The following is a 19,901-nucleotide window of genomic DNA, read 5'->3' as shown; positions in this document are numbered from 1 at the left end:
TTAAGCAAGGTATGCTCAGGATTCAAGGACCCTCCCTACAATGCCGCCTATCGTGCCTCCTGCTGGCCTATAGATCCCGACCGCACTTGCTCACGGGAGTACTGCCTGCAGAGCTACTAATGAAATGGACACTCAAAACTCGGTTGTCCTTCATTCACCCAGTCCGACCGGCATAGTTGAGGGTAAGCGCAAGTCACAAAACGAGTACCATGACCGTAATTCGAGGGGGAGATGTATAGAAATAAATGATTTGTCCTCAATCCCGCCATGGGGCCCAAATAGCTTGAGGGCACTGTAATTGATAAAGAGGGGAATAGGGTCATCGTGGTAAAACTCAACAATGGTCAGATATGCCGTAAGCATCTGGACCAAGTAAAAAAAAGGTTCAGCATCGACACGGAGGAACCTGAAGAAGACCATGAGATGGAGCTCACACCACCGCCAGTGAACGAGCAACAAGAGCAATCAGAAGAATGCACAGTCCCTGAGGTCAGCCCGGACAGGCTGGAATCACCACAGGTGATAGACACTCACGTCAGTGTCCAACAACCAGAGCCCCAACTGCGGCACTCCATGAGGGAGCGGAGACCACCTGAAAGACTAAACCTATGATCCTAATAAGACTTTGTGGGGGGAGGTGATGTCATGTATGTAACCACAATGTAACACCACTGTATTACTGTATACACTCAACCTAGATGAACACCTTGACCACTAGCGGTGAACTTGTGGGAGACACTCCTTACCTGATCACCCAGGTATATAAAGGGAGGTCCCACGCAGGGTCATTGTCTTTGGAGTCCTGTAAATAAAGGGTTCAGGTCACAGAGTGACCTTGTCCCCAGAATGTGCCTCATGTGGTTTCATGCCGTAGAGTAAGGACTTTACAGAGACCGAGGTATTTGTCCGTGACTCATTCATCTGTTCCAGACAGTAATAATTCCCAGCGTTAGAACTATTGTAAAGTTGGGGTGCTTCGAAAACACCTAAGAGAAACCACTTACAGAATCTGGTGACTGCAGGCTGGATGCTGGGTGTACTGAACAGAGAGTTATGGAGGATATTAAGGCCAAGAGATCAGCAATTGGGGCTATGATTTCCTCATATATCTTTGGGAAAGTTAACGTAACACAACAGTGGGTACTAGACCTTTTGCAGGCTGAGAGTCCGGAGGACAAAGCTGCTTGGACGGGTAGTAAGGAGCACAGAAAGGCAAAAGAAAAGGCCATCTGGCTCCTGTGTCTGCAGAAGCAAGTCCAACTGCTTAGGGAGCATGTTGGTAGACTTAAGGCAGAGCTCAAAGAATCTGAGGAGCAGTCAGCTGCAAGGGCCGTGGTTAGATGAGTTGAGTGAAGAAAAGCAGGAGAGGCACACTCAGGAGGAAACCTCCCGTAACAAAAGGGAGCACCTGCAGTGTCAGGTAACAGAGGCCAAGCTCAAGGAGCAGGTCGCACGGGAGGAGACCGCTCGTTTAGCGGGCAAAGTAAACGGGCTGGCGGGGCAACTGAAGGATATTAAGACAGCGTATAGGGTAGCCACCAGTAAGGGTTTTGAGAGTGGGAATCACGGGCCCTGTCAAGAGAAAATCCAAAGCTTGACCCACGCGGCTGTAGCCGACCTGATATGGAGCGTTCCAGCATCTGCAACCACATTCATGGCGCAGGATATATCGAATGGGTTCTGGTCAATTCCCCTCAACATAGAATTCAACATATATTCAAAAAGGAGTTAGATGAAGTCCTTACTACTAGGGGGATCAAGGGGTATGGCGAGAAAGCAGGAATGGGGTACTGAAGTACTGAAGTTGCATGTTCAGCCATGAACTCATTGAATGGCGGTGCAGGCTCGAAGGTCCGAATGGCCTACTCCTGCACCTATTTTCTATGTTTCTAGAAACATAGAAACATAGAAAATAGGTGCAGGAGTAGGCCATTCGGCCCTTCGAGCCTGCACCACCATTCAATAAGATCATTCACCTCAGTATCCCTTTCCTGCTTTCTCTCCATGCCCCTCGATCCCTTTAGCCGTAAGAGCCATATCTAACTCCCGCTTCAATATATCTAACGAACTGGCCTCAACAACTTTCTGCGGTAGAGAATTCCACAGGTTAACAACTTTCTGAGTGAAGAAGTTTCTCCTCATCTCGGTCCTAAATGGCTTACCCCTTATCCTTAGACTGTGACCCCTGGTTCTGGACTTCCCCAGTATTGGGAACATTCTTCCTGTCTCTAACCTGTCCAATCCCGTCAGAATTTTATATATTTCTATGAGATCCCCTCTCATTCTTCTAAACTCCAGTGAACACAGGCCCAGTTGATCCAATCTCTCCTCATATGTCAGTCCTGCCATCCTGGGAATCAGTCTGGTGAACCTTCGCTGCACTCCCTCAAGAACGTCCTTCCTCAGATTAGGAGACCAAAACTGAACACAATATTCCCAGTGAGGCCTCACCAAGGCCCTGTGCAACTGCAGTAAGATCTCCCTGCTCCGATACTCAAATCCCCTAGCTATGAAGGCCAGCATGCCCTTTGCCTTCTTCACTGCCTGCTGTTCCTGCATGCCAACTTTCAAAAGAGAGGATCAGTACAAGTTCGCATTCACATTTAAAGGGCAACAGTATACCTGGACGTGCCTTCTCCAGGGTTTCCACAACAGCCCCTCCATCTTTCACCAGTGTATGGCCAACAGTTTAAAGGGTTTCAGCAGACCCCAACAGTTGGTGCAGTATGTGGACGATTTGCTTTTGTTCTCCAATGAGGGGGAGGAGCATGGTCCGCTGCTGGCCGAGCTGCTGGAGCTGTTGAAGGACACCGGGTTCAAGGTCAATCCCAAGAAAGCTCAGATCGGTCAGAGGGAAGTCAAATTCCTCGGGCTGACCGTAAGGGCTGGGGAAAGGGCTATAGTCAAAGCCAAATGGAAAGCGGTACAGGGGTTACTAACCCCCACAACCGTGACGGGGCTTCTTCCTGGGGCTCACGGGGTACTGCAGGGATTTTATTGAGGATTACGTCACCACGGCAGCCCCTCTGCTTCGGCTCCTCCAGAAGGGAGTCGGATGGGAGTGGGATGAGGATTGCACGGCAGCGTTCAATCGTCTCAAGGGAGACCTGCAGACGGTACCTGCACTTGGGGCGATTAATGGTGGCAAGGACTTTTTTGAAGTAGCAGCCAGCGGGGGCAGTTTGAGCGCGGTGTTGCTCCAGGAGCGGCACGGCAAACTGAGACCCATGGCTTACTCCTCAAGAGTCCTCACAGATGTAGAACGGGGATACTCCAATTGCAAGAGGCATCTCCTTGCCACGCATTGGGCCATGAAGCGCTCCAAGCAACTCACGGGGTCATCCCAGATCATTCTACTAACCCACCATACCCCCACTCAGATGTTGCTAGATGGGAGGATGAAGGACGGCACAGTGAGCAGTGCTTGCATTGCTCGCTGGACTTTATTGCTCTCACAGATGTATCTGAGAGTGCAAGGCCTGTGTGAGCCCAAGCTGGCAGCTTACATGATCTATGCAGGGGTGGCCCATAAGTGTTCGGTAGAGGGAGTATGGGACGTAGACATAGGATTTCAGGCCGGGTTACACCCCACGGGCCACGAAATAAATGTCGATGGATCCAGTTCGGTGGTAGCAGGGGGGCATTTCACCGGGTGCGGGATTTATGACCCGATGGCAGGCATTGCAAGGGCCATTAAACTCCCGAGCACCCTTAGCGCTCAGCACACCGAACTGTCAGCGGTGGTGTACGTCGTTACCCACGCCGACGAGTTCCAGACTCCATACACCATCTGTTCGGATTCCATGTTCACATGCAATTCATGCACCGAATACTTGGCCATCTGGTCTCGTCGCGGTTTCACTTCAGCAGACGGGAAGCCCTTAGCAACCAAACCACTGTTGCAAAGGATCTTAGAGGCCACGGGAACCCCGGGAAGCCATTAATTTCATAAAGTAAAGGCCCATTCCAAGACAGAGCCCAGAGGGAAAAGCAACCAAAAGGCTGATGAGTTAGCCAAGGAGGGAGCCAAAACAGGAGAGTTTTGGGACCCATACAGGTCCAGCCCAGCAGCAGCGATCTGGGACAAAGGGGGAACACAAGAGAGTGTAGGGGTAGCATTGGCCCCGGACTTGAAGAAAGTCCAGGCACAGGATCTCGTCCTCAAGGTTGTCCTGGAGCAGCTGGCTAGGGGAGAAAGTGTAGAAGGCCCATTCGGGGTAGTGGGCATTACTTTAAAGAAGGGAATGCTTTTCAGGGGAGATCTGTGGGTAGTCCCAGAACAACACCAAAGGGAATTCCTCCAGGAGCGGGACACCCAGGGCCGGAGACTACCTGGCAGAGGGTAGAACAGGCAGGGTGGTGGCCGCAACTGAGGGAGGATGTCCCCGATTTTTGTGCAGACTGTCTGGTGTGCGCAGTGAACAACCCCGATCCCCAGAAAAGAAAGGTTCCCATGGGTCACACGAGAAGGGTAGAGGGACCATGGCAGTCGGTATAGGTTGATTACATTGGGCCATTGTCCAATGCAAAGGGGAGTTACAAGTACTGTTTGGTCCTAGTGGACGTTTTCTCGAAGTGGGTTGGATCTTTCCCTTACCAATCAGCCACAGCGTTGGCGACAGCAAGGATCTTGGTGAGGGAAGTGTTCTCTAGGTGGGGGACTGCCACAGATTGTGGAGTCCGATCAGGGGAGCCACTTCACAGGGCAGGTCATGCACGCTACCTTGAAAGTGCTAGGGATAGAAGAGAAATTGCATGTGGCTCATAACCCACAATCATCGGGGGTTGTGGAGCGACTTAATCGGACCATCAAAGAAAGGCTGCGGAAGGAAACAGGGCAGTCCCCGAAAAAGTGGGTTGAGGTCCTGCCTTTTGCCCTGATGGGGGTCCGAGCCAGCCTCTCCAGAAGCACAGGGTATTTCCCACATGAGCTCATGACCGGTAGGGTCATGTGCACACCCACCCATGTTCTGGTGTCGGTTCTCACAGCGGGGCAGGTGAGAGAGGTTAACCGGGACAACTTTGTCAAGAATCTGTTCGAGCACTTGAAACAGATTCATTGGCAAGCTGCCAGCAACATGGGGAAGCAGCACTGGTTGCTGCTCAAGCCCCGGAGAACCCACGAGTGGAAGGTAAAGGATCAGGTCATGGTCCGCAATTACGCTCGGCTGGGCACGTTTGAGCCTTTGTACATGGGACACGACAGCATCGTAGATAAGGCCAGTCCCATGGTGTACGCGGTTAAGCTTCCGAAGCACACAAAGTGGTTCCATGTGAACCAGTGCAAGTTGTTTATCCCGGGGGAAAGAGCGAGAAACAGAAAGAAGCACCAAGGCACTGTAAACAGCATGGTGGACGCGGGTCTTCCTCCCATAGTTTGGGACAGTGAGGAGCCGGTGGTGGTGGTGGTTAGGAGGAGTAGCAGGATCCCACGGCTGAGAGCACCGTGGTCGTCACCTTACACACCGCTGAGGAGCCATAAAAGGCCCAGGGTCATAGAGACCTAGCGGGGCCACCCAGAGACGGGTGACGGTGTATATAGTTTCCTTCTCGGTTTCGTGTTTTACAGAGGGTGTTTGATGAAGCCAGACCTGTGGAGGTATACCCTCTCACAGAAAAGTTGTTGTTTCTTTGTATCTTCACAGGGAGCCGAGAGAGAGATGAAGACAACCCTGGTAATCGTTCTTTGGAGCTTGTTCGGAACAGGGTGCAGCAGGAGGGGGGACACCGAGTTGTCCTTCCTCTACGGATGTACTGGGGGGGAATGGACTCACCATGACACAGGAGGGTGGGACAGGAGACACGGATGGGATGGCAGCCTACCTCCACGAGGGAAGGTGGCCAAGGTGGCTGGGATCGAATTCGACGAAATACTCCAACCACGCGCCGGGTTCACATACGGGGAGGCTTCTATACCGTGTCCCAGACTGAAAGTCACAGCCACACGGGTTGGGGTGACCGAGGACAAGAGCATATGCTTGAAGTGCAAGGGCCACATTCCCCTAGGATGGTGGTGGTGGCTCAGGAAATTGAGTCAGGACACGGGGAACCAGTCAGTGGACTGGGAACGACTGGGAAACGATACGTACCGACAGATCATGGGGTCAAAGGGGAGAGTGGCAGTGTGCTGGGACAAGTGGTGGAAGGAGGAACAGGGAATTTATGTGTGAATGTGGGGGTCGTAGCAGGTCTGCCCAGCGGGTGTGTCGATTGCCTTCTCGAGGCAATGGAAGGACGCTGGGATGGGATCAGATGGGATCAGAGTATGGACTCCTGCATGATCCCAGATCCTCCCAACACAATAAATGCCACTGAACTTGTAGCACACAAGCGCAAGCCCCTGCCCACAGCCCGACCGCTACAGACAACAGAAGTTAGGTGTCCAGCCACCACACCAGGCCCAGGGAATGGTTCAGTTTTAGTCCCGACTGGAAAGGTTTTATTCCAGGGAGTGCATTACTCGGTTGCGTCAGTCATTTTAAACCTAACCGGGTTACATCTGCCCAAGTGGTGTCAAAAGAAACTGAGCAGCTGTATGAGGCGCTCATTAAAGAAATGTTCCGCCAGTTCTTTGAACTCAGTTACGGGATGTGAGTCAGGAAAGATTGTATGATATGGGGGTATACGATAACGTTGGTCCGGGGAGGCAGAGGCGAGGGATGTTCAATGCTGTCCCTACGGCGTTTAGCGTGGGTACATCTCTCGTCAACTGTATGGATGACGTGCAGCTGCAGATGCAGATCAGTGGTTTAAAGGACCAGTTGCGGAAAATCCTGGGGGAAGGGAACGCATTGGTAGGGTGGGAGTTAGAGGAGGACCAGGCAATGACTGTCCATTTAAAGGAGGTTATCGCAGAGCTGGAGACACACGCAAACACTGTAAATGCATTAATACGGGAGGACAGGAATGCCTCGGCGCAGGCAGTACAAAACGAAGTGTGCATGTTGTACGGTGCCTGGTTGCTGAGCGAGGGGCGCAGTAATTTCGAGGACCTCCAGCAAGGTCACGTTCCGTCATGGATCAGCAACCAGCACCTCGCAGCACTCAGCCCATATAGTAATTTGATGAGCCCGTGTCAGCTCTGTCTAGTCTCCGAAGCTTACCCAGTCCCAATGGATTGCGGTCGGTCCAACCACACAATCATGGGGATAGTGTTGCGTATGCCGGCAATGAGTGGGACATCACAACTAGCGCCGGTATACAGGGTGGAGAATATTGGAGTCATACGGGAAGGGGTACACGTGCGGTATCATGCAGTCCCAGCATTTGTTATAAAGTGGGAGCACACCATGACCAGCACTGACCTCAAGGGGTGCCAGAGCAGGGGTGCACACGCCATATTGTGTCCCCAGCATTTGAACGCGTTCGATCGGCCAGAGTGTGGGTTTGAATGCAAGAGTCGAGAGACCATCAATTGCACCATGGAGTTGAGGACCCAGAGCCACATTCCACCTCAGGGACAAACTGCGTAACCACGAGTGTGGACCGGTATCGAGTGCATCGGGACACTTGGTGTCCGATCACCGACAGCACTTTCTGCTTCAAACCCCACGCCAAAGTTCAAGTGGCACAGGAATGTATTATTCCGATCCCAGAACCATCCACGGTACACATTATGGTAAATGACACGATCCCGAACCTGCAACAGTACATTACCCAGATTCCTTTTCTGCCGGAACACCTAACAACGTTTTTAAAGGCCGTCGAGCTATCCCCAAAACATTATTTCACACTGGAACAGACAAACCGAGACACAGGGGAAAAAGGGATAAATTTCCCACCCTGGTGGGACCTTGGTATAAGTGTAGAGGTTCCTCTGTGGATCCGGATATGCTCACAAATGCATGTCATTGTACAGTTTTGATTGTGATGCACCTGTTGTGTATTTCTTGTAAAAAGAGAAGTCAGGTGCTCTGGAGTCGATGGGAGGCGGTAGTTAGCGAACCTTGAATGTAACTTTCTGTATCTATATGGTAACACTGCACGGTTGTATTTCAGGGATGCATATTCGGGGTGTTTTAAAAGTAAAAAAGGATAGGATTGGTTGGGAACCACAATGCTGGCTCACCAGCGGACGTTGATATCTTCCAGAAGACTCTTGATATCATAGGGGGAGGGGACGGTAAGCATTGAATACCCAAGGATCTGGACATTGCGTTTTAATCACCAAGGATTTATGTTTTAATATTTTTCTCACCGCAGAAAAAAAGGCTGGAAGCTGTTTGTGGGAGGGGCCCGGGTGCTGCTTCACATTGGACTTAGAATGATGGGCAGGGGTTCTGGGAAGACAATGGCCAAGCTAAGGCAATTCATCGCAAGTGATGAGCAAATGGACTGTGTTTTGTTAAGCAATGTGAACTCGTCAAGTGAACTGATCGAGCCATTACCTGGATGAGATACCAGAACAATAGAAAGCCATTAAGCCCAGACTGCTCGGAAGCGAAACCCATCACTGGAAAAACGGGAAACCTCGAAACAAAGGAAGAAACTTTAGACACACCCACAGGAAGCTCTCACAACAAACTTTATTCAGCCTGAAAAGGCAAATGAACTTGGGGTATAAAAGCATGCCATGTGGACACAGCTCTCTCTCTTGCCTCGCTGCTTCGCCCCTACAAGAATCCAACCCTCCCTATGAGACGGAGAGAAGAAGCCAGAAGAGACACCTTTTCATCGGAAGAAGCAGCAAGTGAGCCAGTGAATCGGTGAGAATCTTTTCTGCACACACATCCTTTAAGATCACTGCCACGGTGTGAGGGGGTATCGTGCGTTCTCCCAACCAGATTCTTAGGGGTTTATAGGGGAGGTGTTTTAGACATGGGTACTTCACGCTAGGAGCCTGTTTAGACTGCATTTGTACTGCATTTGTTTGTTTTACAAACCAGGATGTGTGTGGTTTTACTGGGTGCAGGTGTGAGTTTTAACTTTAATAAAGCATTGCCGGTTGAGACCAAGGTATTAGTCTGTGACTCATCTGTTCCGTACAGTAATAATTCCCAACGTTAGAAATATTTTAAAGTGGGGGTGCTTCAAAAACACCTAAGAGAAACCACTTACAACTTCAGCTGCCTGCGTGGCCATCCGGAGGTGGGTCCCCACTAGTGAGAGCACCCGCTCCTCGATGTCAGTGAGGTCGCTATTCCTCAATAGCTTCTTCTGTAAAAGGTAACAGGACGACCTGGCATGAGATCATTGCATAATATCATTGCTAGATACTGTCACAGAGACTGATACAATATATAACTGACAGATGTAATCATGATTATTATTATAATTATCATTTTTTACCCAAAGACGTACACCGTGAATGCAGGCTTTTTTGAGTACAACATTCACGGTAAAAGTGAAAGACCTCACATTTGATTATCGTCACTCATGACTCTTACAAATCAAATTATTTAAATATATAAGTACATGTAAATAAATGTAATACTTACTCTGGCAGAACTGACAAGGTTGTTCCATCGCTTGCGGCATTGGTTGCCCACGCACCTCATTGGTCGCCGACGAGACCACCTTGGCTATCTCGGTCCATATCTTCTGGTAGATTTTTGGGGTGGGTTTCCCATGCTCTCCCTGGGTCAAATCACCCCAGTGTGAGTCGACCTCCTGCATGAGGGAGGCATTTGCCTCTTCCGAGAATCTCCTCGCTCTCTTTCGTCCTCCCATTTGTTCCTCTCCCAGCTCACTGCTCTCGCCAGCATCAGTCTCCACAGCATGCTGTGTCACCAACTCCACTCTCTCCATTATAGGCACCAAATTCGTGAAAATATCAGCTGGTAACAGCTAACTTTTTTGCATTATTTGCTATAAATATCAAAACTCTTCCTCCTACCTCCCAAAGCAGCCAAACAAGCACCTACACCACACCCACACATGCCTTCATTTCCTCTCTGCTCCCTCTCTCTTTGTCTCCTCTTATGCACATGTAATGAGAACCCCTTACCTCCTGAATCACGGGAAACGAACGTTGCCATGCCATTGCTAAGGATGGCGACACTTTACGGCAGAAGATCAGGGAGATTTAACGCTAACACCCATTTCAGATTGCTCGCGGTAACGCACAATTTTTAAAATGGAAACTAGGGGCTTTGTAAATGGCCGACAATCCGGTGATCTGAAAACCCATATTTACCGCGCACGCCGGAAATAAAGCCCATTTTTGGGCGATCTGCACAAAAAGTGGAAAATCTGGCCTGTGTCTTTATCTAGACCTGGCCACCATAACTGCGTGCAAAACTCTTGGTCAAGCACATTCCCAGGTGCTGGTCATGAAGATCTCCTAATAGCTTGGATCTGAATTTATTTGGGATAACCACTCTTGCACCCCACATGCTACAATCTTTATGCAAACACAATTCATTCCTACGAACTTAGTATGATTGAAAGTCTTTCTCTGTTACCTGGTTTGGCCAGCCTTTTGCGATGTAATCCTACACCTTTGACATAACTGGGTCACACTTGGTTGTTCTACCAATCTCTTCAGCTGTGACTGGCAGTTCATCAATGTATGAACAATAGAACTCTTCTTCCCTATCGGGTGTAACTTATGATGAGGATGGCAACCTAGACATAGCATCAGCATTACTGTGATCAGCTGATCATCTGTACTCATTGTCATAATTATATGCTGACAAAATCAAAGCCCATCTCTGCATTTGGGCTGCAGCTAATGTTGGAACTGGGGACTTTCGATGGAGAATTTCTGTAAGGGGCTTATGGTCCGTAATGATAGTAAACTTATGACCATATAAGTATTTGTGGAACATTGTGACCTCAAAAATTTATGCCAAAGCTTCCTTTTCAATCTGCGCATAATTACGCGCGCTGGCATTAAGAGTGTGTGAAGCAAAAGCAATTGGTCTCTCCTCCCCACTATGTAGTACATGAGAGATCACATGCTCGCTTGATCTCCTTAGATACGTCATAGTGAACTAACATGGTGCTCTCTACCAACTGGCTTTTACACAATCTGAATGCTGCGTTGCATTATTCTGACCACTTCCAATGGACCTGTTTTTTCCAACAGCTCATACAGCAACACTGTAAATAAATTTGGTAGGAACGTCCCATAATATTTCAAAAGACCCAAAAATGATTGAAGTTCAGTGACGTTCTTGAGAGTGGGTGCATTTCTGATTGCATCCAGCTTTCCCTGGGTTGGATGTAAACCATCTTTGTGTACTCTGTGCCCTAATGGAAATAACTCACACTTGCGAGCAGTCACTCATACTCCATTTGAACACTTCATTCAATATGTTATTATGGATTTGCCTGTTTGGTGCTGAAATTAGTACGTTATCTAAATAACATACTACCCCTTCAATGTCTTGCAAAATCTGGTTCATCTTCCCTTGGAATATGGTGAGGGGCGGGGGGAAGATACTCTAAATGGTAGCCTATTAAATTGATATAGGCCTAGATGGGTATTTATCATTAAGCATGACTTGGATTCCTCATCTAATTCAAGTTGTAAGTCGGCATTTGTGCAATCTACCTTTGAGAAGATCTGACCACCTGTCAGCGTAGTAAACAAATCTTCTACATTTGGCAATGAATTGGGGAGATTACTCTCTAGAACCTGGTTTATGGTTACTTTATAATCACCACACAACCTTACCTTACCATCTGACTTAGATACAACATCAATGGGTTATCCCAATTACATAGATCTATCTTAGCGATAATGTTCTCAGTCTCTAGTCTTTTGAGTTCTTGCTCAACTCTCTCCTTGAGTGTGTATGGTACAGGACGTGGCTTGCAGTGAATTGGTCTAGTGTCCTTCTGTACCTTGACACTCGCCTTGAAGCCTTGGTTTGGACTGCCTGTTTTGCAGAACACCTTCGGATACTTCTTGATGACATCATCCTTCGATGCAAATCTTCTCCCCTCGTTTCAACATGAAAAATCTCATTCCAATCCAGCTTCAGTGATCCCAACCAATTTCTACCTGGTAAGGTAGGCTTGTCTCCTGCCACTACTAAGAAATTGATCCTTGTATTTCACCAGTCTGGTGATGCATCCTACTACAGCGATTATCTCTCCTCAGTAGCTTCGCAGCTCTATCTTTGACTTCTCCAGTAGAAAATTACTAAACTTGTCGAGATATAGCGATTCAGGTACTATGCTATGGATGCACCAGTGTCGATTTCCATGGGTATCCTGGTTCCTGCAACGTTTACTTGGATGACGATACTTCGCGAATCATTGTTAGGTACCTTTGTGCTCCTGATGATGTGTATCTCTTCATCCTGTTGCTTTTCTTCCATGCTATGTAGTCACTGGGATTTCTATTTATAGCCTTGATAGTTGGCTTACTCTTCAGTCGGCATGCCTTCACAAGATGCCCTGTTTTCTTGCAGAAGAAACACTCTGCCTTCACATATGGATAGCTTTGAGCAACATGTTGTCCCAGGCACTGATAGCATGACTTCAATGCGCTGTTGCCTGGGCCAGTTGCTGAGGCCTTGGGCCCAACTGCCTTTTACTCTTAACCTGTAGGTGATTCACCTCGGTTGCCTGATGACTGGAAATGGTGTGAAACTCTTGGGAGTATTGGTTACCCATATACATCGACATAGCTGTCTGACAAGCTACATCAAAAATCAAGTCACGGGTTGCCAACCACTTTTTTCTGATTGCTTCATTTTTCATCTCACAAACAAACTGGTCACACAATGCTCAGTCCGGAAAGTGTCCAAAATGACAGTGAATGGATAGTATTTTTAAAGGTACAATGTACTCACTGATACTCTTGACAGTTAATTGATTTTGTATTCCAAAACGATAACTTTCAGCAATTTTCAGTGTCTCAGGACTGTAGTGCAGTTCTAACTTGGTTAGAATTTCTGTCTATGGTGTGTCCTTCGGCTTGCAAGGAACAAGCAAATTTGTCAGGGTTTCATACACCTCGGGCTCTGCTTCAGTAAGAAAATAGCCCATTTTCTTTCTAACTTAACTGAGTTACAGTTTTCATCATCGAGGGCTTCGATGATAATATTTGTGGTGAAAAAATTTCTAGCTGCTCCACATACATTGCACAAGTCTCTCAGTCGCAATGGAACTCACCCAAGCACCCTATTATTTCCATAGATACAGCCATCTGGACCTCTTCAGTTCAGGTAAGGTGTGCTTGTAATTTACATGAGATCATAAGAACATAAGAAATAGGAGCCATTTGGCTCCTCGAGCTTTCTCTGCTATTCAATAAAATCATGGCTGATCTGATGATGGGCTCAGCTCCATTTCCCTGCCCACTCCCCATAACCCTTTACTCCCTTATCGCTTAAAAATCTGTATATCTCCGCCTTAAATATATTCAATGACCCAGCATCTACAGCTCTCTGAGGCAGAGATTTCCATAAATTTACAACCCACAGAGAAGAAATTCCTTCTCATCTCAGTTTTAAATGGGTGACCCTTATTTAAAACTATGCCCCCTAGTTATAGACTCCTCCATGAGTGGAAACATCCTCTCTGCATCTACCTTGTCAAGCCCCCGCATTATCTTATATGAGTGAACCTTCTCTGAACTGCCTCCAGTGCAAGTATAACCCTCGTTAAATAAGGAGATCAAAACTGTACGCAGTACTCCAGGTGTGGCCTCACCAATACCCTGTACAGTTGTAGCAGGACTTCTCTGCTTTTATACTCTATCCCCCTTGCAATAAAGACCAACATTCCATTGGCCTTCCTGATTACTTGCTGTACTTGCATACTAACTTTTTGTGTTTCATGCACAAGGACCCCCAGGTCCCTCTGTCCTGCAGCATTTTGCAATTTTTCTCCATTTAAATTATAATTTGCTTTTCTATTTTTTCTGCCAAAGTGGATAACCTCACATTTTCTCACATTATAGTCCATCTGCCAAATTTTTGCCCACTCACTTAGCCTGTCTATACTCCTTTGCAGATTTTTTGTGTCATCCTCATAATTTGCTTTTCCACCCATTTTTGTATCATCAGCAAACTTCGTTACATTACACTTGGTCCCTTCATCCAAGTCATTAATATAGATTGTAAATAGTTGAAGACCCACCAACGATCCCTGAGGCACTCCACTAGTCACTGTTTGCCAACTGGAAAATGACCCATGTATCCCGACTCTCTGTTTTCTGTTAATTAGCCAATCCTCTATCCATGCTAATATATTATCCCCAAGCCCGTGAGCTTTTATCTTGTGGAGTAAACTCTTATGTGGCACCTTATCGAATGCCTTCTGGAAATCCAAATACCATAAAACCATACTGACATCTGCTTGCTTTTTTAAATGTCCCGCGATTGCTTCCTTAATAATAGACTCCAACATTTTTCCAACGACAAATGTTAGGCTAACTGGTTGATAGTTTCCTGCTTTTTGTCTGCCTCCTTTTTTAAATAGGGGCGTTGCATTTGCAGTTTTCCAATCCGCTGGGACTGCCCCAGAATCCAGGGAATTTTGATAGATTACAACCAATGCATTCACTATCTCTGCAGCCGCTTCTTTTAAGACCCAAGGATGTAAGCCATCAGGTCCAGGGGACTTGTTCGCCTTTAGTCCCATTATTTTACCAAGTACTACTTCATTAGTGATAATGATTTTATTAAGTTCCTCTCTATCTATAGCTCCTTGATTATCCACAATTGAGATGTTTTTAGTGTCTTCTACTATGAGGACCAATACAAAATATTTGTTCAACGTCTCTGCATTTCCCTGTTCCCCATTATTAATTCCCCAGTCTCATCCTCTAGGGGACCAACATTTCCCTTAGCCACCCTTTTCCTTTTTATGTACCTGTGGAAACTCTTACTATCTGTTTTTATATTTTTTGCTAGTTTACTTTCATAATCTATCTTCCCTCTCCTTATCATTTTTTTAGTCGTTCTTTGCTGGCTTTTAAAAATGTCCCAATCCTCTGGCCTCTTACTAGTCTTGGCCACATTGTATGCCCATGTTTTCAATTTGATACCATCCCTTATTTCCTTAGTTAGCCACGGATGGTTATCCCTTCTCTTACAGTCTTTCCTTCTCATTGGGATTTATTTTTGTTGCGAGTTTTGTTTACTGCAGTGAATCCGGTCTGATGCACTGCAGCAGAGTGCCGGGCTGATCGATTGTGGCCGAAAAGGATTGAACAAAATGGATAGACACCATTGAAGAAATGTTTTCACCTAACTCGGCCACCTCGCCTTTAAGTTTTGCCCCGACGTGCCCGGCTTCCTGATCAATGCCTCCTGCATTTGCCGGTGTATTCGCCCGGCAATGCTGCAGGGAGTGGAACAGAAGTTCGGGTCCGGGGCACTACTGGGACGATGCGCACGCCAATGATGTCACAATCTCTGGGCGAAGGAGATCGGGGTGCAACGTCCTACCGCCACTGCAACTCTCCTGCTGAAGTTAGCGGGAACAGTTCATGTCGCCGCACACAGTCGGTAAGTGGTTAGCGCCCCGTTATCGTCCCCAGAGGCGATAACAGGATGCGCTAGGGAGGCCAATTTCTAGGCCTAAATGCTTGATTTGATTCATCTGAATGAAAATAAACCCAAGGGAACAAGGTGCCTAAGGCTATGGCTTATATCTTGATATCATTGATCAGAACACTTCATACAGGTTATAATTAGGCAAATGGTATGTTGGCCTTCATAGCTAGGGGATTTGAGTATAAGAGCAGGGAGGTCTCACTGCAGTTGCATAAGGCCTTGGTGAGGCCTCACCTGGAATATTGTGTTCAGTTTTGGTCTCCTAATCTGAGGAAGGACGATCTTGCTATTGAGGGAGTGCAGTGAAGGTTCACCAGACTGATTCCCGGGATGGCAGGACTGATATATGAGGAGAGACTGGATTGACTGGGCCTGTATTCACTGGAGTTTAGAAGGATGAGAGGGGATCTCATCGAAACATATAAAATTCTGACGGGAGTGGACAGGTTAGATGCAGGAAGAATGTTCCCGATGTTGGGGAAGTCCAGAACCAGAGGACATAGTCTAAGGATAAGGGGTAAGCCATTTAGGACTGAGATGAGGAAAAACTTCTTCACTCAGAGAGTTGTTAACCTGTGGAATTCCCTATCGCAGAGAGTCGTTGATGCCAGTTCACTGGATATATTCAAGAGGGAGTTCGATATGGCCCTTACGGCTAAAGGGATCAAGGGGTATGGAGAGAAAGCAGGAAAGGGGTTCTGAGGTGAATGATCAGCCATGATCTTATTGAATGGTAGCGCAGGCTCGAAGGACCAAATGGCCTACTCCTGCACTTATTTTCTATGTTTCTATGTTTCTATCTTGTTATAATTATACATCTTATAATTATACACATTCTACTCTACACATAAACTTGAGGACCTCCAAAACTCGCCAGCCCATGTCCTAACTCGCACCAAATCCCGATCACCCATAACCCCTGTGCTGACTGACCTACATTGGCTCCCGGTTAAGCAACGCCTCGATTTCAAAATTCTCATTCCTGTTTATAAATTCCTCCATGGCCTCGCCCCTCCCTATCCCTGTAATCTCTTTCAGCCTCACAACCCCACGAGATGTCTGCGCTCCTCAAATTCTGCCCTCTTGAGCATCCCTGATTATAACTGCTCGACCATTGGTGGCCGTGCCTTCAGCTGCCTGGGCCCTAAGCTCTGGAATTCCATGCCGAAACCTCTCCACCTCTCTACCTCTCTTTCCTCTTTTAAGACACTCCTTAAAACCTCCCTTTTTGACTAAGCTTTTGGTCATCTGCCGTAATTTCTTCTTATGTGGCTTGGTGTCAAATTTATTTGGTTTGTGTTATAACACTCCTGTGCAGCACCTTAAAAGTTGTTGTTGTATATTCTGCACTTTAAAAATGCAAGAAATAAAATTACATAGATAATGGAGCCAGTGTTCCATCAATTTTCCTCCACAATGTTATAATTATATCCTATATCAAGTGTTCTGATCAATTATATCACGATAGAAGCCATAGCCTTAGGCACCTTGTTCCCTTGGGTATTACGACTTCTTTTCATTCAGATGAATCAAATCCAGCATTAAGTACTTAAGAGTGCAGCTTACCTGCAACTCGTATAACAGCTAATGATCCTTCCATTCTTTGTGCTATTGAAGAAGATTAGGAAAGGTGATCTCTATTTCTCCTATTTGTGCTTAAGAAAAGTCTTCTTTACTTATTTCAAATACTCTTGGTGCACTTCCCCAGGGCCATCATCAAAGAATTTAACTGACAGACATCCCACTTCACATGGAATAGTAAGTTTTCTTGGATTATACTCAGATGTGTTCAACTCCCTATATCTCAGGGTAGCTTTGTAATTGCCTATTCTAATACTGATTTACCCAGGTTAGGTTGATGTGAAATTTAGACTCTGAATTCATGATTACATTCCTGTTTCTTGACGGAACTTAGTGACTTCCAACACTGAATCACATCTAGCTGTGCATTGCGCCTCGAGGAGCATTTGTTACTTCTTCTATATTCTATAAAGCTCTTCCACCAATTCAGCCTTACGTTAGTGTTCTTCCCATTGTGGATGTGAGAATGCTTCTGTTTCTAAAACAAAGGCATATGCATGCTTTCCATCTAGAGTGGAATGATCTAGTCAGGTCAATATTTACAATGCCTCTAACACTTTTTTAAGTTACTTCAACAACATCTCCAGGTACAATATTTTCTTCAACCCCATCCCATCTGTCGCAGGTTCCCAAGTAAGAGGTGGACAGAAGGTTTGCCTATTACTGCTCCCCATGGGAACTCCTGTCCAAGGTAGTCACCTGGCATATCTGGGTCCCAGTGAAGTTTGCAGTAGTTCTGCTGGATTCTCACCAGAGATACGGCGAAGTCCACTGGATAGCCTTGCACTATCAACCTTGAAATAATTAACATTGATTGCTGTACAATGTTAAAGTTATCGAAATAGATTCTTCTCAATACTTATTGTAGCAACCTTTTTCCAATATGTCTGAACCATAAACTTCCTGAAGTTTCATGTGATTACCTTTTGAGAGGTCAGGGAGAAATTATGCAGAACAGGGTATTGAATATGTCCATAAGAGGATACATTGCAGATTTTCTGTGGCAGGAATAATGTTGATGTGAAAAATGATCCGTTCTCATTCCAGTTTTCTTAATTTCAGCAACTTCTTTGTCTGCTTTACATTTTTTAGATGCCTATTTTTGCAGCCTTTTCTTCATATTCATCATTTAAATTCATGCAAGACCTTCTCGGCAAGATAATTTCAAACATATTTTCAAACATTACGTGCTCCAACTTCGTAATAGCAATGATGAACACAATGCACAGGTTATATTGTTATACTAAATAGGAAATTCAGTGCTTATGATAAAGAATAGCTGGATAAGATTATGAAATATTTATTAATGAAAATACTGTGAATTATGTACATACTTTCAAAAAAATCAGTAAACCTATTAAACCATAAGTATAACATAAATTGGTGTTACTTTAGATAAAATTAAAATACTGTTTTTTCCTTTCAGATATTGCATAAGCTATTCAGATATTGTCTGAAAGCATTACACTACAAAACTGTACTGTAAATGGTTAACTTTACCACAAGCACCGTTTAAAATCATTACATCGTAAAATGCCAAATTTTAGAATGTACAGGAAGTCTCTTATAGATGGTTATCATCTAATGTTTTAAACACCAAGCTAGCACTACTAATTAGGCACCCTGTACTTCATGAGCATTAACTCACTAGAGGCAAAACAAATGTAATAAAGAACACAATAATGTAAATAGTTTGTCATACTGTACATTTTCCAACCTTACCATCACTATTTTCAGACACTGATAAATACAGAATATATAATTGAACTAAAATTGCCATGTTATCTCCTTAAATGCTGCAATTATAATTTTAACAGTGCAATTTAATAAGCTGGTACTTTGTGCAGAACTTATTCCTCCTCTACTCTTAGAGCTACTGGAATAATGGTCCCACTTTATCTTGATATTCAGCATCAATGTTACCTGTTGGTGGGTTTAATGTTAATCACTGAACGGCCCAGAAATGCCTTTTAGAACTAGCTTTAAAAAAAATATAAAACACTAGTTAAAAACAATGGCTTGAAATATTAGCATCCCAATGTGCTCGTCTTAAATTACAATTTCTGCGACTATAGTGTGGTAAAAATTGAGTTAATGTCTCCTTTAAAATAGAGCAGAGAGTGTAATTTCGGACAAAAGTATCAGTGCACTAACCTTGTACACCAATAATCCACAGTGTAAATTTCAAGGTCAGTAGGTTGAATTTTTAACAAATGAATTTCTCTTACAGCCTAAAAGAGGGCATTTTCATGATCCTAGAGGTTATACACTGTTACAGTGTACACATTTTTAACAATTGATTGAGAATACTAGATATTAAATGATTTACTCCAAACTTTGTTTAAATGACAAGTAAGAATGTGATATAGTTGTGCTTTAAATAATGTAATTACATGATAAAAGAAAATAATAAAGAATCAACAAATAATTGTTTATGTTGAGATGTGTGAACTGGTATTATCTGCAACTTTAAATTAAAAATTTATATTATCTCATGTTGTAAATACTTTTATGACACAATTATCCAAACACCACACAGATAAGAGTGTCTAAATTCTTTAGTCATCATATCTGTCACAATAGCTCAGTTTGTTAAGTGAAACTGTAATTGCGTTTTATCTGATCTTCCTCACTCGAATTCTGTTTTCTTTGTCCCTCTTTTTGAGAATATTTATGAATTGATTGAAGAAGTGTTCTTGATCTTTCCTCTTTTGCACCAATCTAAATCGATGATCCCTTCCATATTTTTCTGCAAACTCCTGGAAAGCAGATCTTGACAAGGAAGACAAGAGACGTAAAATAATGATCAGTTCATGCACTAGTCTGGATATGAAGCACCAAATCTATGGATTTACTTTGAAC

The 19,901-nt window shown here is 45.3% G+C and overlaps 1 protein-coding gene across 1 annotated transcript in view; it reads right to left on the bottom strand.

Moving 5' to 3' along the window:
• Positions 1 to 19,537: 19,537 nt before the first annotated feature.
• Positions 19,538 to 19,901, bottom strand: part of tcerg1l (transcription elongation regulator 1 like) — a 947,310-nt gene continuing 946,946 nt past the window's right edge. The window contains exon 13 of the mRNA XM_070876773.1: positions 19,538 to 19,811. Coding sequence (XP_070732874.1) covers positions 19,655 to 19,811 — 157 coding nt within the window. The 3' untranslated portion in view covers positions 19,538 to 19,654. The remainder of the gene's footprint in view (positions 19,812 to 19,901) is intronic.

Source organism: Pristiophorus japonicus, chromosome 3, assembly GCF_044704955.1.
Source record: "Pristiophorus japonicus isolate sPriJap1 chromosome 3, sPriJap1.hap1, whole genome shotgun sequence".
Lineage (NCBI taxonomy): Eukaryota > Metazoa > Chordata > Chondrichthyes > Pristiophoridae > Pristiophorus > Pristiophorus japonicus.
This window is presented reverse-complemented; position numbering and strand designations above follow the sequence as displayed.